This window comes from Leptidea sinapis, chromosome 25 (genome assembly GCF_905404315.1).
Source record: "Leptidea sinapis chromosome 25, ilLepSina1.1, whole genome shotgun sequence".
In the NCBI taxonomy this organism is placed as follows: domain Eukaryota; kingdom Metazoa; phylum Arthropoda; class Insecta; order Lepidoptera; family Pieridae; genus Leptidea; species Leptidea sinapis.
Window position 1 is genome coordinate 8916957 of NC_066289.1, and position 22038 is coordinate 8938994.

The following is a 22038-nucleotide window of genomic DNA, read 5'->3' on the forward strand; positions in this document are numbered from 1 at the left end:
ATCACTTGCTTTGGTGAATTTACAAGTATTCAGTTTAAAGAATAATATTTCAAATCAGTTCAGGAATTACTTGATTAAATAATAAAAATAGGAATGAGAGCATCCTCCTTCTTGAAAACTGTTTAAAATATCAACCTAGTATTTGAGTAGCGAATCGGGCGAAAATCTTTGCTAATTTAAAAACTAATTTAAAGAAGAATAATAGAAAAAAAATACTGACGTGTCTGGTTCCTCTAATTCCCCAATGATAAAATTGTTAGGACTATTTAAATATGAATTTTTAAGCCTTTTTGCGTATAATACTCAATTAAAGCAATATTAATCTTAGAAATAGGGTAATGATACAAATAATTTTCAAGCAACTATGTCAACATTTTGTCCATGATGTCTGTAAGTGCCTATTGTATATTTCAACTTTAATTTGTGACTCACCTATCATCAATCATATTATTAGGGAGAGTAGTCGATTCCAAAATATTGAATTTTAAGGATTTAAATAAGGATTCGTGAGATACTAACTTTTTATTTAAATCAGCTTTATTGATTCGACGGTGTTGGTACGGACTTATGTTCATTAATTTTCCATTCGGAGGTCCTTCATCAGGGTAAGTGTTCACTACACTTCGTTCGCGGTAAAGTCCCGGTCTAGCACTACGAAATTACGCTCATAGTACGCGAATGAATTGTAGTGAGTTTACTCACCTTGATGAAGGATAAAATATAAATAAAAACTACAAAAATTACAGTGGTAACAAACAAAAATATATATTAAAGGAAAAAAATATTCTTACCATTTCTTAACAAAATTAGCAAACAATTTAACAATTTTCCCAATGAACTCCTTTTCGTTTGATTGGGCGTCGCTATAGGCGCTGTAAAGCGATTTACATCTGAATAAATAACATATTTCATCATTCTCAGTCGCTCCTGTCCAATTTAAATTGGGTACTGAGTTTCGCCAGCCAATATTAAAGGAGCCCTTGAACGCAAATCTATACAAATATACCGGAGAGCTTGAAATCCCGCATTGTAAAACCGCTTGACGAAGCAACGAGTACGTTTGAATGTCTGAAATATATTTTGCATACCGCCTCAAACTTCGCTCCGTTATTGTGCCATTCAAGAAATAGAACCCCATTATTTGTCGCTGTATATTTTTATAGCTCTTCGATTCATATTCATAAGTCTGTCCTTCGAACGGTAGCACGTATTGGAAATTGTAATTTAGATAACTCAAGAGATTCCTATTGTGGGCTATACCTTTTAACCTAAACAATGATTCAAGATTTGTATAACCCATTATTACTGGAATATTGTTTACGCATTTTGTTTCATACAATTCTAAAGGTGGCTGTCTCATGAATGGATCTTTGGAAGTAATCTCAAGAGAGCAGCTGAACGAATTAATCAGTCTTTGATTATCTCTTACTTCAGTACTGTCGAAAAGTCCTCGAGATACTGAAAGCAATTTATCAGTTGTACAATTACTGACGATTTCGTACAACGATCTTATATTGAATGTTTTGTATTGACTTTGCAGTTTGTTAAGAACTTTATTAGTTGCTTTTAAGTGTTCTTTATTATAATTGCTTGGAGACAATGCACTGCCACTTAAAACAATAAATCCTGAACATAAGCTTTTTGCCATAGGAGAGACTAATATTGATGCTACTGTTGTTGCAGCTGTTCCTGATCCGGCAGCTGTAATTCTTTCAGGGTCACCATTAAACAGCTTGATATTATTTTTAACCCATTTGATAGCTGTTATGATGTCTTTTGCACCCATATTCCCCTCAGCAAAATCATCATCCGTATTCAAAAAACCAAATATTCTTGTTCTATAACCAGCTCTTACTACAATTACTTCTTCATCTATGAAGAAATCAGATCCATGGAAAGATGAATGTTCGTGGAACCAAATAAGAACAGGATATTGCTGTATTGGTCGTGTTATTGGCATAAATATTGTCAAATATAAACAATCTTCGGTATCCATTAAATGTGTCGAATCTGGTTCGTTGAATTTGTAGACTTTATTTGATTTCCAATCGTTTCTTATTAGTGGTGCCTATACAGGATTTACTGTAAGATTTTATCAATTTAAATACCTGTCTATGTTTACTTTTTAAAATGCATCCAAATTAATTACTTATTTAGATATTAAATGAAAAACCCTACGCAAATCTGGTGATGTTCTTTGCCTGTCTGGGTATGAGAAGAAATAAGATCAAAAGAATAAAACAGTACACACTTTTGTAGAGTCTTGTTTTCACAATTAAGGTTTCTCATGCAACTTTTTTTTTTATATATTTATTAATAAAAAACAAATTTTACATTGCGGTTTCAAAGCAATAAAATCCACTGAGGTTTGTACAATTGCTAAATTAAATCTACACCAACAGAGTTAAATTAATAAAAGAAAAAATAGTTCACAATCACTTAGCTATACATTATAATTATACAAATAAAAGTAAAAGTACTTGATACAATTAATAGTTAAGCACGATAAGTTGATCGGTGGTCAGTCAAGTCTTAAAAAGTATTTTTTTAAATTCTGTTTTAAATTAGTCTCAGTCAACGAGTCGGTCAAGTCACGTGGCAGTTTATTAATCAGTCTAGGTACTATGTAAGCTGTTGTTCTTTCACCGAACGCATTGGATGCCCGAGGCATGTGCAGCCGGTTTAGACTAAAAGCGCGCGTATACACTGTTTTTGGATTTATTTTATATTCAATTCAGAAGTTCATGGTTCTGTTTAAATAAAACACTTTTTAAAGGATTAAAACTCGTGTAATTGTAACTGAGGTTTTAGATTAGATTTTGCGTTAAAGTTACATTTTTAATATTATTTTAGCTAACCCGACGTTTCTAGACCTTTCCAGATCACGTTTTCAAAGGGACTGCAGATGAAATTTCAATAGTTTCAATGAAAGTCGTGGTTCTAGTTAATCTGAATCAATACTTGCGTTCTAAAATGTTAAATTGAAATGGCCACATCTTGTGAAAGCTCCTTCAAGTATTTTTGATATCTTTTGAAATTTTGCACACACATGGTACGAAAAATGATAAAGGGTACTTTGTATCCCGAAAATAGGAGTTAAAATACTAATTGATATATAAAAGACTGGACGTTGAGTTTCTTGTATGTTCTCCACAAGAGCTCTCCTTTTTCCGAAAATATTTTGGTAGATACAATCTAAATTTAACATTTCAATCTTAATTTGATATTCAATTTAAACTTAATATTTATAATAATTAAATGAAATTATTTAATAATTAAATATTGCCTACCAAACCCTACGTTTTCCGGAACATGGTCGCCATTCGAGGACTTTACTTCCCCAACGGCCATCTGCCCGTCGAAATAGCACTTCAGTTTCGCAATCATTTGGGCTATGTCTGTGACTTTGGTTTTCCTACGGATCTCCTGATTTCTGATTCGATCTCACAGGGAAACTCCGAGCATAGCCCTCTCAATTGCCCTCTGAGCGACTATGAGCTTCTCATCAGTCCCATAGTTAGCGACTACGTCTGCGTGCCGGAGGGCAACACACTGGTTAAAAACCTTCGTCTTTAGACAATGTGATATATGGAGCGAGAAGATTTTATAGAACTTCCCGAACTTTGCCCATCAGGGATGGATTCGACGAGTGACCTCTTTCCGGAAATTGGACCTGCCCAACTATATTGTCTGTCCAAGGGAGACATACTCGTCAACAATTTCGAGAGTTCAGTTCCCAACTGCTACGGAACTAGGTGCATCATGGACATTAGACATGATGATCTTGGTCTTGTCCATGTTCATTTTGAGACTAACTCCTTTTGAAGCTGTATAAAATTTGAGGGCTTATAATAATCATAATAACGATCGGCGAAAAAATCGAATTGTAAGCCCACGGACTAGTAAAAAAATAAGGACTCCGTGTCACCTTAAATAACAGTGTAGCACCAAAAGAAGCCGATAACGTGTAAATACATAGCCCCACGCACACACTTACACTACTATCGGCCGATAGGCGGCCATTATTAGAATTGTCATCGTCTGTAACAGATCAGTTTAGTCTCAATAAAATATTTAAAAAAATGCCGTCGTGCGTTGTGAAAAAGTGTAAAAACGATACTACATAAGTATTTGTGGCCATATATGATTATTTGAGGGAGAAGCAATTGTGTAACTAGTATCCCCCGTAAGCGCACACACACTAGCATAACGGTGCTTCACTTGCCAATGTCACGGCGCAGAGTCCTTCTTTTTTTACTCGTCCGTGTGTAAGCCTTCCCCTTTTGAAGTAAGGTGACTCACAAGACAATTTATTGTTAACAAGATACATACGACACCTTAAGTCTTAATTTCTTCACCGGTGGCTCTGCATACGGTATTCTATAAAACGCGACGTACGGTTTACTGTTGAATACTGTTACGTAATGTTTCCCAATTAAAATACTGTCATTATAATAACTTAACTTTAACGAATTACAACACTCGAGAATAATGGAAATGGTGAATGACGTTAAAACGTACATTATTGCTGTCGTTAATGTATACACTTACTGAATTGTGATAATTTTATTGAAATAATTAAAAGCGTGAATGTTTATATTATGAACTGCAACGCAACTCGTAACCTTGGCGGGTTTTATAGATTCTGTTCTGTTTTTAGATGCGGTTTATTTTGCATTTGAATTATATTAATTCTGTAACATTTATTGAAGTAGGCCTTACTTTGCGGAAATCCATAACTATCCAAATGTTTTAAGTTTTCTTAAGTGTTAATTCCGCCAATATTTGTCTTTAAACAATTCGACACGTTGTGTTTCGCCTCTATACGAGGCATCCTCAGGACACGTTGACTCGCCAAACTCTGACACGAGACTCTAGTGAATTTCACTGGGCAAATGAAACTTGACAACTTATGTCTCAAGGTGACGAGCGCAGTTGCCGCTCAGAATTTTTGGGTTTTTCAATAATCCTGAGTGGTACTACATTGTAATGAGCAGGTCGTATCGATTACCATTAGCTGAACGTCCTGCTCGTCTCGTCCCTTATCTTCATAAATATAAAAAAATGCTCTTTTCTTGCTGGCCCCTAAGTCGTATCGGTTCTGGAAAACAGCAGCCAGTAATTGATTCGACAAAGTGTCGGCACAATCTTAAAATGTTTTAGTATTTGTGAAGATCAATTTTTTTACTAATCTGATAGGCTAGACCCACGTACTTAGTAGGATGCTCTGCTTAGTATCATCTCCCCAATTTAAAACGAGCATTGAGTAAAGAATATATTAGAGTTTCACTACGATCTCTAAAAGTAGTTTGACGCTCATATAATTTTTGCTTGCATGTGCAGAATTGTAATATTTTGCTCCGGGCTGTTTATTTCAATTCTATCTGTGTTGAGGTTTTTAACCATTGTTTTGAGAAAAACTGATGAGACGAGACGTTCGCCTATTCGTATGTGATATGTCCTGCCATTGCATTGTAGTGCAGCTCAGGATTGTTGAAAAACACAAAAAACAGAGCGGCACAAAAACGTTCTATACACAAGAACATATGATTCGCATCCTGGTGTCTGAATGGCAAAAGTGTGCTTAAAGACAATATAAGCAATGGTGTAACTAATGGTGCGACGGAGGCGGTCGTATACGAAAAGGTAGGTAAGAGAGGGATGGATATACAGAAGCAACCAGGTTAATTTAGTCAAGAATAGCTATATTCAACTTAAAATTAATTATACAACAGATATTATACTACAATAATTCAAGAGAATAAATCCCTAACAGGCCAGTGTCGGTGTATATGTCAACAGAGCTGTAGGTAGGTTTGTCAAATCATTCATCAGTGATAAATAGATTTTACAAGTTATTGTCAATTAATATAAATATATCATTTTGAATTGTTGGCAACATTAATTTCCTTTCTAAGTCGATCCCAAAATCGCATTCTTTTCTCTTCTGGAACAGTTACCATCTTCATTTCTCGTGCTAAGTTCATTGCTCTTATGTTTGTGTCAGATTTTTAAAGGGTCCCATTTCAGATTATCTAACTCGTAACCTCCTTTGTCACGACTAGGGTTCCTGAAAGTGTAAAATTTGAACGGATTACTTAAAAACCAGTCACGTGCGAATTGGAAAGCTATTTGTAAAGAGTACTATTGTGTTTCTTTCGTCATATTGAAATAAGAACGAAGTATTAAACTTATTGTTTACAATTTAGTTCATTTATTTGTACTCCGTGTATTAGTTTATCACTTGCTTTGGTGAATTAACAAGTATTCAGTTTAAAGAATAATATTTCAAATCAGTTCAGGAATTACTTGATAAAATAATAAAAATAGGAATGAGAGCATCCTCCTTCTTGAAAACTGTTTAAAATATCAACCTAGTATTTGAATAGCGAATTGGGCGAAAATCTTTGCTAATTTAAAAACTAATTTAAAGAAGAATAATAGAAAAAAAATACTGACGTGTCTGGTTCCTCTAATTCCCCAATGATAAAATTGTTAGGACTATTTAAATATGAATTTTTAAGCCTTTTTGCGTATTATACTCAATTAAAGCAATATTAATCTTAGAAATAGGGTAATGATACAAATAATTTTCAAGCAACTATGTCAACATTTTGTCCATGATGTCTGTAAGTGCCTATTGTATATTTCAACTTTAATTTGTGACTCACCTATCATCAATCATATTATCAGGGAGAGTAGTCGATTCCAAAATATTGAATTTTAAGGATTTAAATAAGGATTCGTGAGATACTAACTTTTTATTTAAATCAGCTTTATTGATTCGTCGGTGTTGGTACGGACTTATGTTCATTAATTTTCCATTCGGAGGTCCTTCATCAGGGTAAGTGTTCACTACACTTCGTTCGCGGTAAAGTCCCGGTCTAGCACTACGAAATTACGCTCATAGTACGCGAATGAATTGTAGTGAGTTGACTCACCTTGATGAAGGATAAAATATAAATAAAAACTACAAAAATTACAGTGGTAACAAACAAAAATATATATTAAAGGAAAAAAATATTCTTACCCATTCTTAACAAAATTAGCAAACAATTCAACAATTTTCCCAATGAACTCCTTTTCGTTTGATTGGGCGTCGCTATAGGCGCTGTAAAGCGATTTACATCTGAATAAATAACATATTTCATCATTCTCAGTCGCTCCTGTCCAATTTAAATTGGGTACTGAGTTTCGCCAGCCAATATTGAAGGAGCCCTTGAACGCAAATCTATACAAATATACCGGAGAGCTTGAAATCCCGCATTGTAAAACCGCTTGACGAAGCAACGAGTACGTTTGAATGTCTGAAATATATTTTGCATACCGCCTCAAACTTCGCTCCGTTATTGTGCCATTCAAGAAATAGAACCCCATTATTTGTCGCTGTATATTTTTATAGCTCTTCGATTCATATTCATAAGTCTGTCCTTCGAACGGTAGCACGTATTGGAAATTGTAATTTAGATAACTCAAGAGATTCCTATTGTGGGCTATACCTTTTAACCTAAACAATGATTCAAGATTTGTATAACCCAGTATTGCTGGAATATTGTTTACGCATTTTGTTTCATACAATTCTAAAGGTGGCTGTCTCATGAATGGATCTTTGGAAGTAATCTCAAGAGAGCAGCTGAACGAATTAATCAGTCTTTGATTATCTCTTACTTCAGTACTGTCGAAAAGTCCTCGAGATACTGAAAGCAATTTATCAGTTGTACAATTACTGAGGATTTCGTACAACGATCTTCTATTGAATGTTTTGTATTGACTTTGCAGTTTGTTAAGAACTTTATTAGTTGCTTTTAAGTGTTCTTTATTATAATTGCTTGGAGACAATGCACTGCCACTTAAAACAATAAATCCTGAACATAAGCTTTTGCCATAGGAGAGACTAACATTGATGCTACTGTTGTTGCAGCTGTTCCTGATCCGGCAGCTGTAATTCTTTCAGGGTCACCATTAAACAGCTTGATATTATTTTTAACCCATTTGATAGCTGTTATGATGTCTTTTGCACCCATATTCCCCTCAGCAAAATCATCATCCGTATTCAAAAAACCAAATATTCTTGTTCTATAACCAGCTCTTACTACAATTACTTCTTCATCTATGAAGAAATCAGATCCATGGAAAGATGAATGTTCGTGGAACCAAATAAGAACAGGATATTGCTGTATTGGTCGTGTTATTGGCATAAATATTGTCAAATATAAACAATCTTCGGTATCCATTAAATGTGTCGAATCTGGTTCGTTGAATTTGTAGACTTTATTTGATTTCCAATCGTTTCTTATTAGTGGTGCCTGTACAGAATTTACTGTAATATTTTATCAATTTAAATACCTGTCTATGTTTACTTTTTAAAATGCATCCAAATTAATTACTTATTTAGATATTAAATGAAAAACCCTACGCAAATCTGGTGATGTTCTTTGCCTGTCTGGGTATGAGAAGAAATAAGATCAAAAGAATAAAACAGTACACACTTTTGAAGAGTCTTGTTTTCACAATTAAGGTTTCTTATGTAACTGTTTTTGGATTTATTTTATATTCAATTCCAAAGTCCATGGTTCTATTTAAATAAAACACTTTTTAAAGGATTAAGACGCGCGTAATTGTAACTGAGTTTTTAAATTAGATTTTGCGTTAAAGTTACATTTTTAATATTATTTTAGCTAACCCGACGTTTCTAGACCTTTCCAGATCACGTTTTCAAAGCGACTGCAGATGAATTTTCAATAGTTTCAATGAAAGTCGTGGTTCTAGTTAATCTGAATCAATACTTGCGTTCTAAAATGTTAAATTGAAATGGCCACATCTTGTGAAAGCTCCTTCAAGTATTTTTGATATCTTTTGAAATTTTGCACACACATGGTACGAAAAATGATAAAGGGTACTTTTTAACCCGAAAATAGGAGTTAAAATACTAATTGATATATAAAAGACTGGACGTTGAGTTTCTTGTATGTTCTTCACAAGAGCTCTCCTTTTTCCGAAAATATTTTGGTAGATACAATCTAAATTTAACATTTCAATCTTAATTTGATATTCAATTCAAATTTAATATTTATAATAATTAAATTAAATTATTTCATAATTAAATATTGCCTACCAAACCCTACGTTTTCCGGAACATGGTCGCCATTCGAGGACTTTACTGCCCCAACGGCCATCTGTCCGTCGAAATAGCACTTCAGTTTCGCAATCATTTGGGCTATGTCTGTGACTTGTTCTCCTATGGATCTCCTGATTTCTGATTCGATCTAACAGGGAAACTCCGAGCATAGCCCTCTCAATTACCCTCTGAGCGACTATGAGCTTCTCATCAGTCCCATAGTTAGCGACTACGTCTGCGTGCCGGAGGGCAACACACTGGTTAGAAACTTTCGTCTTTAGACAATGTGATATATGGAGCGAGAAGATTTTATAGAACTTCCCGAACTTTGCCCATCAGGGATGGATTCGACGAGTGACCTCTTTCCCGAAATTGGACCTGCCCAACTATATTGTCTGTCCAAGGGAGATACTCGTCAACAATTTCGAGAGTTCAGTTCCCAACTGCTACGGAACTAGGTGCATCATGGACATTAGACATGATGATCTTCGTCTTGTCCATGTTCATTTTGAGACTTACTCCTTTTGAAGCTGTATAAAATTTGAGGGCTTATAATAATCATAATAACGATCGGCGAAAAAATCAAATTGTAAGCCCACGGACTAGTAAAAAAATAAGGACTCCGTGTCACCTTAAATAATAGTGTAGCACCAAAAGAAGCCGATAACGTGTAAATACATAGCCCCACGCACACACTTACACAACTATCGGCCGATAGGCGGCCATTATTAGAATTGTCATCGTCTGTAACAGATCAGTTTAGTCTCAATAAAATATTTAAAAAAATGCCGTCGTGCGTTGTGAAAAAGTGTAAAAACGATACTACATAAGTATTTGTGGCCACATATGATTATTTAAGGGAGAAGCAATTGTGTAACTAGTATCCCCCGTAAGCGCACACACACTAGCATAACGGTGCTTCACTTGCCAATAACACGGCGCAGAGTCCTTCTTTTTTTACTCGTCCGTGTTTTGAAGTAAGGTGATAATTTATTGTTAACAAGATACATACGACACCTTAAATCTTAATTTCTTCACCGGTGTCTCTGCATACGGTATTCTATAAAACGCGACGTACGGTTTACTTTTGAATACTGTTACGTAATGTTTCCCAATTAAAATACTGTCATTATAATAACTTAACTTTAACGAATTACAACACTCGAGAATAATGGAAATGGTGAATGACGTTAAAACGTACATTATTGCTGTCGTTAATGTATACACTTACTGAATTGTGATAATTTTATTGAAATAATTAAAAGCGTGAATGTTTATATTATGAACTGCAACGCAACTCGTAACCTTGGCGGGTTTTATAGATTCTGTTCTGTTTTTAGATGCGGTTTATTTTGCATTTGAATTATATTAATTCTGTAACATTTATTGAAGTAGGCCTTACTTTGCGGAAATCCATAACTATCCAAATGTTTTAAGTTTTCTTAAGTGTTAATTCCGCCAATATTTGTCTTTAAACAATTCGACACGTTGTGTTTCGCCTCTATACGAGGCATCCTCAGGACACGTTGACTCGCCAAACTCTGACACGAGACTCTAGTGAATTTCACTGGGCAAATGAAACTTGACAACTTATGTCTCAAGGTGACGAGCGCAGTTGCCGCTCAGAATTTTTGGGTTTTTCAATAATCCTGAGTGGTACTACATTGTAATGAGCAGGTCGTATCGATTACCATTAGCTGAACGTCCTGCTCGTCTCGTCCCTTATCTTCATAAATATAAAAAAATGCTCTTTTCTTGCTGGCCCCTAAGTCGTATCGGTTCTGGAAAACAGCAGCCAGTAATTGATTCGACAAAGTGTCGGCACAATCTTAAAATGTTTTAGTATTTGTGAAGATCAATTTTTTTACTAATCTGATAGGCTAGACCCACGTACTTAGTAGGATGCTCTGCTTAGTATCATCTCCCCAATTTAAAACGAGCATTGAGTAAAGAATATATTAGAGTTTCACTACGATCTCTAAAAGTAGTTTGACGCTCATATAATTTTTGCTTGCATGTGCAGAATTGTAATATTTTGCTCCGGGCTGTTTATTTCAATTCTATCTGTGTTGAGGTTTTTAACCATTGTTTTGAGAAAAACTGATGAGACGAGACGTTCGCCTATTCGTATGTGATATGTCCTGCCATTGCATTGTAGTGCAGCTCAGGATTGTTGAAAAACACAAAAAACAGAGCGGCACAAAAACGTTCTATACACAAGAACATATGATTCGCATCCTGGTGTCTGAATGGCAAAAGTGTGCTTAAAGACAATATAAGCAATGGTGTAACTAATGGTGCGACGGAGGCGGTCGTATACGAAAAGGTAGGTAAGAGAGGGATGGATATACAGAAGCAACCAGGTTAATTTAGTCAAGAATAGCTATATTCAACTTAAAATTAATTATACAACAGATATTATACTACAATAATTCAAGAGAATAAATCCCTAACAGGCCAGTGTCGGTGTATATGTCAACAGAGCTGTAGGTAGGTTTGTCAAATCATTCATCAGTGATAAATAGATTTTACAAGTTATTGTCAATTAATATAAATATATCATTTTGAATTGTTGGCAACATTAATTTCCTTTCTAAGTCGATCCCAAAATCGCATTCTTTTCTCTTCTGGAACAGTTACCATCTTCATTTCTCGTGCTAAGTTCATTGCTCTTATGTTTGTGTCAGATTTTTAAAGGGTCCCATTTCAGATTATCTAACTCGTAACCTCCTTTGTCACGACTAGGGTTCCTGAAAGTGTAAAATTTGAACGGATTACTTAAAAACCAGTCACGTGCGAATTGGAAAGCTATTTGTAAAGAGTACTATTGTGTTTCTTTCGTCATATTGAAATAAGAACGAAGTATTAAACTTATTGTTTACAATTTAGTTCATTTATTTGTACTCCGTGTATTAGTTTATCACTTGCTTTGGTGAATTAACAAGTATTCAGTTTAAAGAATAATATTTCAAATCAGTTCAGGAATTACTTGATAAAATAATAAAAATAGGAATGAGAGCATCCTCCTTCTTGAAAACTGTTTAAAATATCAACCTAGTATTTGAATAGCGAATTGGGCGAAAATCTTTGCTAATTTAAAAACTAATTTAAAGAAGAATAATAGAAAAAAAATACTGACGTGTCTGGTTCCTCTAATTCCCCAATGATAAAATTGTTAGGACTATTTAAATATGAATTTTTAAGCCTTTTTGCGTATTATACTCAATTAAAGCAATATTAATCTTAGAAATAGGGTAATGATACAAATAATTTTCAAGCAACTATGTCAACATTTTGTCCATGATGTCTGTAAGTGCCTATTGTATATTTCAACTTTAATTTGTGACTCACCTATCATCAATCATATTATCAGGGAGAGTAGTCGATTCCAAAATATTGAATTTTAAGGATTTAAATAAGGATTCGTGAGATACTAACTTTTTATTTAAATCAGCTTTATTGATTCGTCGGTGTTGGTACGGACTTATGTTCATTAATTTTCCATTCGGAGGTCCTTCATCAGGGTAAGTGTTCACTACACTTCGTTCGCGGTAAAGTCCCGGTCTAGCACTACGAAATTACGCTCATAGTACGCGAATGAATTGTAGTGAGTTGACTCACCTTGATGAAGGATAAAATATAAATAAAAACTACAAAAATTACAGTGGTAACAAACAAAAATATATATTAAAGGAAAAAAATATTCTTACCCATTCTTAACAAAATTAGCAAACAATTCAACAATTTTCCCAATGAACTCCTTTTCGTTTGATTGGGCGTCGCTATAGGCGCTGTAAAGCGATTTACATCTGAATAAATAACATATTTCATCATTCTCAGTCGCTCCTGTCCAATTTAAATTGGGTACTGAGTTTCGCCAGCCAATATTGAAGGAGCCCTTGAACGCAAATCTATACAAATATACCGGAGAGCTTGAAATCCCGCATTGTAAAACCGCTTGACGAAGCAACGAGTACGTTTGAATGTCTGAAATATATTTTGCATACCGCCTCAAACTTCGCTCCGTTATTGTGCCATTCAAGAAATAGAACCCCATTATTTGTCGCTGTATATTTTTATAGCTCTTCGATTCATATTCATAAGTCTGTCCTTCGAACGGTAGCACGTATTGGAAATTGTAATTTAGATAACTCAAGAGATTCCTATTGTGGGCTATACCTTTTAACCTAAACAATGATTCAAGATTTGTATAACCCAGTATTGCTGGAATATTGTTTACGCATTTTGTTTCATACAATTCTAAAGGTGGCTGTCTCATGAATGGATCTTTGGAAGTAATCTCAAGAGAGCAGCTGAACGAATTAATCAGTCTTTGATTATCTCTTACTTCAGTACTGTCGAAAAGTCCTCGAGATACTGAAAGCAATTTATCAGTTGTACAATTACTGAGGATTTCGTACAACGATCTTCTATTGAATGTTTTGTATTGACTTTGCAGTTTGTTAAGAACTTTATTAGTTGCTTTTAAGTGTTCTTTATTATAATTGCTTGGAGACAATGCACTGCCACTTAAAACAATAAATCCTGAACATAAGCTTTTGCCATAGGAGAGACTAACATTGATGCTACTGTTGTTGCAGCTGTTCCTGATCCGGCAGCTGTAATTCTTTCAGGGTCACCATTAAACAGCTTGATATTATTTTTAACCCATTTGATAGCTGTTATGATGTCTTTTGCACCCATATTCCCCTCAGCAAAATCATCATCCGTATTCAAAAAACCAAATATTCTTGTTCTATAACCAGCTCTTACTACAATTACTTCTTCATCTATGAAGAAATCAGATCCATGGAAAGATGAATGTTCGTGGAACCAAATAAGAACAGGATATTGCTGTATTGGTCGTGTTATTGGCATAAATATTGTCAAATATAAACAATCTTCGGTATCCATTAAATGTGTCGAATCTGGTTCGTTGAATTTGTAGACTTTATTTGATTTCCAATCGTTTCTTATTAGTGGTGCCTGTACAGAATTTACTGTAATATTTTATCAATTTAAATACCTGTCTATGTTTACTTTTTAAAATGCATCCAAATTAATTACTTATTTAGATATTAAATGAAAAACCCTACGCAAATCTGGTGATGTTCTTTGCCTGTCTGGGTATGAGAAGAAATAAGATCAAAAGAATAAAACAGTACACACTTTTGAAGAGTCTTGTTTTCACAATTAAGGTTTCTTATGTAACTGTTTTTGGATTTATTTTATATTCAATTCCAAAGTCCATGGTTCTATTTAAATAAAACACTTTTTAAAGGATTAAGACGCGCGTAATTGTAACTGAGTTTTTAAATTAGATTTTGCGTTAAAGTTACATTTTTAATATTATTTTAGCTAACCCGACGTTTCTAGACCTTTCCAGATCACGTTTTCAAAGCGACTGCAGATGAATTTTCAATAGTTTCAATGAAAGTCGTGGTTCTAGTTAATCTGAATCAATACTTGCGTTCTAAAATGTTAAATTGAAATGGCCACATCTTGTGAAAGCTCCTTCAAGTATTTTTGATATCTTTTGAAATTTTGCACACACATGGTACGAAAAATGATAAAGGGTACTTTTTAACCCGAAAATAGGAGTTAAAATACTAATTGATATATAAAAGACTGGACGTTGAGTTTCTTGTATGTTCTTCACAAGAGCTCTCCTTTTTCCGAAAATATTTTGGTAGATACAATCTAAATTTAACATTTCAATCTTAATTTGATATTCAATTCAAATTTAATATTTATAATAATTAAATTAAATTATTTCATAATTAAATATTGCCTACCAAACCCTACGTTTTCCGGAACATGGTCGCCATTCGAGGACTTTACTGCCCCAACGGCCATCTGTCCGTCGAAATAGCACTTCAGTTTCGCAATCATTTGGGCTATGTCTGTGACTTGTTCTCCTACGGATCTCCTGATTTCTGATTCGATCTAACAGGGAAACTCCGAGCATAGCCCTCTCAATTACCCTCTGAGCGACTATGAGCTTCTCATCAGTCCCATAGTTAGCGACTACGTCTGCGTGCCGGAGGGCAACACACTGGTTAGAAACTTTCGTCTTTAGACAATGTGATATATGGAGCGAGAAGATTTTATAGAACTTCCCGAACTTTGCCCATCAGGGATGGATTCGACGAGTGACCTCTTTCCCGAAATTGGACCTGCCCAACTATATTGTCTGTCCAAGGGAGATACTCGTCAACAATTTCGAGAGTTCAGTTCCCAACTGCTACGGAACTAGGTGCATCATGGACATTAGACATGATGATCTTCGTCTTGTCCATGTTCATTCTGAGACTTACTCCTTTTGAAGCTGTATAAAATTTGAGGGCTTATAATAATCATAATAACGATCGGCGAAAAAATCAAATTGTAAGCCCACGGACTAGTAAAAAAATAAGGACTCCGTGTCACCTTAAATAATAGTGTAGCACCAAAAGAAGCCGATAACGTGTAAATACATAGCCCCACGCACACACTTACACAACTATCGGCCGATAGGCGGCCATTATTAGAATTGTCATCGTCTGTAACAGATCAGTTTAGTCTCAATAAAATATTTAAAAAAATGCCGTCGTGCGTTGTGAAAAAGTGTAAAAACGATACTACATAAGTATTTGTGGCCACATATGATTATTTAAGGGAGAAGCAATTGTGTAACTAGTATCCCCCGTAAGCGCACACACACTAGCATAACGGTGCTTCACTTGCCAATAACACGGCGCAGAGTCCTTCTTTTTTTACTCGTCCGTGTTTTGAAGTAAGGTGATAATTTATTGTTAACAAGATACATACGACACCTTAAATCTTAATTTCTTCACCGGTGTCTCTGCATACGGTATTCTATAAAACGCGACGTACGGTTTACTTTTGAATACTGTTACGTAATGTTTCCCAATTAAAATACTGTCATTATAATAACTTAACTTTAACGAATTACAACACTCGAGAATAATGGAAATGGTGAATGACGTTAAAACGTACATTATTGCTGTCGTTAATGTATACAAATACTGAATTGTGATAATATTATTGAAATAATTAAAAGCGTGAATGTTTATATTATGAACTGTAACGCAACTCGTAACCTTGGCGGGTTTTATAGATTCTGTTCTGTTTTTAGATGCGGTTTATTTTGCATTTGAATTATATTAATTCTGTAACATTTATTGAAGTAGGCCTTACTTTGCGAAAATAACTATCCAAATGTTTTAAGTTTTCTTAAGTGTTAATTCCGCCAATATTTGTCTTTAAACAATCCGACACGTTGTGTTTCGCCTCTATACGAGGCATCCTCAGGACATGTTGACTCGCCAAACTCTGACACGAGACTCTAGTGAATTTCACTGGGCAAATGAAACTTGACAACTTATGTCTCAAGGTGACGAGCGCAGTTGCCGCTCAGAATTTTTGGGTTTTTCAATAATCTTGAGTGGCACTACATTGTAATGGGCAGGTCGTATCGATTACCATTAGCTGAACGTCCTGCTCGTCTCGTCCCTTATCTTCATAAATATAAAAAAATGCTCTTTTCTTGCTGGCCCCTAAGTCGTATCGGTTCTGGAAAACAGCAGCCAGTAATTGATTCGACAAAGTGTCGGCACAATCTTAAAATGTTTTAGTATTTGTGAAGATCAATTTTTTTACTAATCTGATAGGCTAGACCCACGTACTTAGTAGGATGCTCTGCTTAGTATCATCTCCCCAATTTAAAACGAGCATTGAGTAAAGAATATATTAGAGTTTCACTACGATCTCTAAAAGTAGTTTGACGCTCATATAATTTTTGCTTGCATGTGCAGAATTGTAATATTTTGCTGCGGGTTATTTATTTCAATTTTATCTGTGTTGAGGTTTTTAACCATTGTTTTGAGAAAAACTGATGAGACGAGACGTTCGCCTATTCGTATGTGATATGCCCTGCCATTGCATTGTAGTGCAGCTCAGGATTGTTGAAAAACACAAAAAACAGAGCGGCACAAAAACGTTCTATACACAAGAACATATGATTCGCATCCTGGTGTCTGAATGGCAAAAGTGTGCTTAAAGACAATATAAGCAATGGTGTAACTAATGGTGCGACGGAGGCGGTCGTATACGAAAAGGTAGGTAAGAGAGGGATGGATATACAGAAGGAACCAGGTTAATTTAGTCAAGAATAGCTATATTCAACTTAAAATTAATTATACAACAGATATTATACTACAATAATTCAAGAGAATAAATCCCTAACAGGCCAGTGTCGGTGTATATGTCAACAGAGCTGTAGGTAGGTTTGTCAAATCATTCATCAGTGATAAATAGATTTTACAAGTTATTGTCAATTAATATAAATATATCATTTTGAATTGTTGGCAACATTAATTTCCTTTCTAAGTCGATCCCAAAATCGCATTCTTTTCCCTTCTGGAACAGTTACCATCTTCAATTCTCGTGCTAAGTTCATTGCTCTTATGTTTGTGTCAGATTTTAAAGGGTCCCATTTCAGATTATCTAACTCGTAACCTCCTTTGTCACGACTAGGGTTCCTGAAAGTGTAAAATTTGAACGGATTAATTAAAAACCAGTCACGTGCGAATTGGAAAGCTATTTGTAAAGAGTACTATTGTGTTTCTTTCGTCATATTGAAATAAGAACGAAGTATTAAACTTATTGTTTACAATTTAGTTCATTTATTTGTACTCCGTGTATTAGTTTATCACTTGCTTTGGTGAATTTACAAGTATTCAGTTTAAAGAATAATATTTCAAATCAGTTCAGGAATTACTTGATTAAATAATAAAAATAGGAATGAGAGCATCCTCCTTCTTGAAAACTGTTTAAAATATCAACCTAGTATTTGAGTAGCGAATCGGGCGAAAATCTTTGCTAATTTAAAAACTAATTTAAAGAAGAATAATAGAAAAAAAATACTGACGTGTCTGGTTCCTCTAATTCCCCAATGATAAAATTGTTAGGACTATTTAAATATGAATTTTTAAGCCTTTTTGCGTATTATACTCAATTAAAGCAATATTAATCTTAGAAATAGGGTAATGATACAAATAATTTTCAAGCAACTATGTCAACATTTTGTCCATGATGTCTGTAAGTGCCTATTGTATATTTCAACTTTAATTTGTGACTCACCTATCATCAATCATATTATTAGGGAGAGTAGTCGATTCCAAAATATTGAATTTTAAGGATTTAAATAAGGATTCGTGAGATACTAACTTTTTATTTAAATCAGCTTTATTGATTCGACGGTGTTGGTACGGACTTATGTTCATTAATTTTCCATTCGGAGGTCCTTCATCAGGGTAAGTGTTCACTACACTTCGTTCGCGGTAAAGTCCCGGTCTAGCACTACGAAATTACGCTCATAGTACGCGAATGAATTGTAGTGAGTTTACTCACCTTGATGAAGGATAAAATATAAATAAAAACTACAAAAATTACAGTGGTAACAAACAAAAATATATATTAAAGGAAAAAAATATTCTTACCATTTCTTAACAAAATTAGCAAACAATTTAACAATTTTCCCAATGAACTCCTTTTCGTTTGATTGGGCGTCGCTATAGGCGCTGTAAAGCGATTTACATCTGAATAAATAACATATTTCATCATTCTCAGTCGCTCCTGTCCAATTTAAATTGGGTACTGAGTTTCGCCAGCCAATATTAAAGGAGCCCTTGAACGCAAATCTATACAAATATACCGGAGAGCTTGAAATCCCGCATTGTAAAACCGCTTGACGAAGCAACGAGTACGTTTGAATGTCTGAAATATATTTTGCATACCGCCTCAAACTTCGCTCCGTTATTGTGCCATTCAAGAAATAGAACCCCATTATTTGTCGCTGTATATTTTTATAGCTCTTCGATTCATATTCATAAGTCTGTCCTTCGAACGGTAGCACGTATTGGAAATTGTAATTTAGATAACTCAAGAGATTCCTATTGTGGGCTATACCTTTTAACCTAAACAATGATTCAAGATTTGTATAACCCATTATTACTGGAATATTGTTTACGCATTTTGTTTCATACAATTCTAAAGGTGGCTGTCTCATGAATGGATCTTTGGAAGTAATCTCAAGAGAGCAGCTGAACGAATTAATCAGTCTTTGATTATCTTTTACTTCAGTACTGTCGAAAAGTCCTCGAGATACTGAAAGCAATTTATCAGTTGTACAATTACTGACGATTTCGTACAACGATCTTATATTGAATGTTTTGTATTGACTTTGCAGTTTGTTAAGAACTTTATTAGTTGCTTTTAAGTGTTCTTTATTATAATTGCTTGGAGACAATGCACTGCCACTTAAAACAATAAATCCTGAACATAAGCTTTTTGCCATAGGAGAGACTAATATTGATGCTACTGTTGTTGCAGCTGTTCCTGATCCGGCAGCTGTAATTCTTTCAGGGTCACCATTAAACAGCTTGATATTATTTTTAACCCATTTGATAGCTGTTATGATGTCTTTTGCACCCATATTCCCCTCAGCAAAATCATCATCCGTATTCAAAAAACCAAATATTCTTGTTCTATAACCAGCTCTTACTACAATTACTTCTTCATCTATGAAGAAATCAGATCCATGGAAAGATGAATGTTCGTGGAACCAAATAAGAACAGGATATTGCTGTATTGGTCGTGTTATTGGCATAAATATTGTCAAATATAAACAATCTTCGGTATCCATTAAATGTGTCGAATCTGGTTCGTTGAATTTGTAGACTTTATTTGATTTCCAATCGTTTCTTATTAGTGGTGCCTATACAGGATTTACTGTAAGATTTTATCAATTTAAATACCTGTCTATGTTTACTTTTTAAAATGCATCCAAATTAATTACTTATTTAGATATTAAATGAAAAACCCTACGCAAATCTGGTGATGTTCTTTGCCTGTCTGGGTATGAGAAGAAATAAGATCAAAAGAATAAAACAGTACACACTTTTGTAGAGTCTTGTTTTCACAATTAAGGTTTCTCATGCAACTTTTTTTTTTATATATTTATTAATAAAAAACAAATTTTACATTGCGGTTTCAAAGCAATAAAATCCACTGAGGTTTGTACAATTGCTAAATTAAGTCTACACCAACAGAGTTAAATTAATAAAAGAAAAAATAGTTCACAATCACTTAGCTATACATTATAATTATACAAATAAAAGTAAAAGTACTTGATACAATTAATAGTTAAGCACGATAAGTTGATCGGTGGTCAGTCAAGTCTTAAAAAGTATTTTTTTAAATTCTGTTTTAAATTAGTCTCAGTCAACGAGTCGGTCAAGTCACGTGGCAGTTTATTAATCAGTCTAGGTACTATGTAAGCTGTTGTTCTTTCACCGAACGCATTGGATGCCCGAGGCATGTGCAGCCGGTTTAGACTAAAAGCGCGCGTATACACTGTTTTTGGATTTATTTTATATTCAATTCAGAAGTTCATGGTTCTGTTTAAATAAAACACTTTTTAAAGGATTAAAACTCGTGTAATTGTAACTGAGGTTTTAGATTAGATTTTGCGTTAAAGTTACATTTTTAATATTATTTTAGCTAACCCGACGTTTCTAGACCTTTCCAGATCACGTTTTCAAAGGGACTGCAGATGAAATTTCAATAGTTTCAATGAAAGTCGTGGTTCTAGTTAATCGAAAATATTTTGGTAGATACAATCTAAATTTAACATTTCAATCTTAATTTGATATTCAATTTAAACTTAATATTTATAATAATTAAATGAAATTATTTAATAATTAAATATTGCCTACCAAACCCTACGTTTTCCGGAACATGGTCGCCATTCGAGGACTTTACTTCCCCAACGGCCATCTGCCCGTCGAAATAGCACTTCAGTTTCGCAATCATTTGGGCTATGTCTGTGACTTTGGTTTTCCTACGGATCTCCTGATTTCTGATTCGATCTCACAGGGAAACTCCGAGCATAGCCCTCTCAATTGCCCTCTGAGCGACTATGAGCTTCTCATCAGTCCCATAGTTAGCGACTACGTCTGCGTGCCGGAGGGCAACACACTGGTTAAAAACCTTCGTCTTTAGACAATGTGATATATGGAGCGAGAAGATTTTATAGAACTTCCCGAACTTTGCCCATCAGGGATGGATTCGACGAGTGACCTCTTTCCGGAAATTGGACCTGCCCAACTATATTGTCTGTCCAAGGGAGACATACTCGTCAACAATTTCGAGAGTTCAGTTCCCAACTGCTACGGAACTAGGTGCATCATGGACATTAGACATGATGATCTTGGTCTTGTCCATGTTCATTTTGAGACTAACTCCTTTTGAAGCTGTATAAAATTTGAGGGCTTATAATAATCATAATAACGATCGGCGAAAAAATCGAATTGTAAGCCCACGGACTAGTAAAAAAATAAGGACTCCGTGTCACCTTAAATAACAGTGTAGCACCAAAAGAAGCCGATAACGTGTAAATACATAGCCCCACGCACACACTTACACTACTATCGGCCGATAGGCGGCCATTATTAGAATTGTCATCGTCTGTAACAGATCAGTTTAGTCTCAATAAAATATTTAAAAAAATGCCGTCGTGCGTTGTGAAAAAGTGTAAAAACGATACTACATAAGTATTTGTGGCCATATATGATTATTTGAGGGAGAAGCAATTGTGTAACTAGTATCCCCCGTAAGCGCACACACACTAGCATAACGGTGCTTCACTTGCCAATGTCACGGCGCAGAGTCCTTCTTTTTTTACTCGTCCGTGTGTAAGCCTTCCCCTTTTGAAGTAAGGTGACTCACAAGACAATTTATTGTTAACAAGATACATACGACACCTTAAGTCTTAATTTCTTCACCGGTGGCTCTGCATACGGTATTCTATAAAACGCGACGTACGGTTTACTGTTGAATACTGTTACGTAATGTTT

At 34.7% G+C, this 22038-nt stretch overlaps 2 protein-coding genes across 15 annotated transcripts in view; one reads left to right on the forward strand and one right to left on the reverse strand.

The window, feature by feature from the left end:
* LOC126972010 (juvenile hormone esterase-like) overlaps positions 1 to 22038 on the reverse strand; it is a 38063-nt gene that overhangs the window by 12050 nt on the left and 3975 nt on the right. Inside the window, exons 1-2 of one of the 9 annotated variants that reach the window (XR_007731023.1) lie at positions 7031 to 7523; positions 5782 to 6070 (exon numbers count right to left, since the gene is read on the reverse strand). The exons of 3 other annotated variants lie outside the window; for them this stretch is intronic. Coding sequence is in view for 3 of the 6 variants with exons in the window: in XM_050818549.1 (XP_050674506.1) it covers positions 17472 to 17661 (190 nt within the window). In the remaining 3 variants the exon portion in view is untranslated. Of the gene's footprint in view, positions 1 to 5781; positions 6071 to 7030; positions 7524 to 11579; positions 11869 to 12828; positions 13322 to 17373; positions 17662 to 22038 lie in introns of those variants that run through there. 5 more of the 9 variants (XR_007731025.1, XR_007731026.1, XM_050818554.1 and 2 more) reach the window with 5 other exon arrangements.
* The window catches only part of LOC126972008 (juvenile hormone esterase-like), a 44646-nt gene that overhangs the window by 11268 nt on the left and 11340 nt on the right, over positions 1 to 22038 (forward strand). Inside the window, exons 1-2 of one of the 6 annotated variants that reach the window (XM_050818543.1) lie at positions 5330 to 5394; positions 16987 to 17238. The exons of 2 other annotated variants lie outside the window; for them this stretch is intronic. Coding sequence is in view for 2 of the 4 variants with exons in the window: in XM_050818538.1 (XP_050674495.1) it covers positions 339 to 390 (52 nt within the window). In the remaining 2 variants the exon portion in view is untranslated. Of the gene's footprint in view, positions 1 to 323; positions 391 to 5329; positions 5395 to 11127; positions 11193 to 16986; positions 17239 to 18153; positions 18221 to 22038 lie in introns of those variants that run through there. 3 more of the 6 variants (XM_050818541.1, XM_050818538.1, XM_050818539.1) reach the window with 3 other exon arrangements.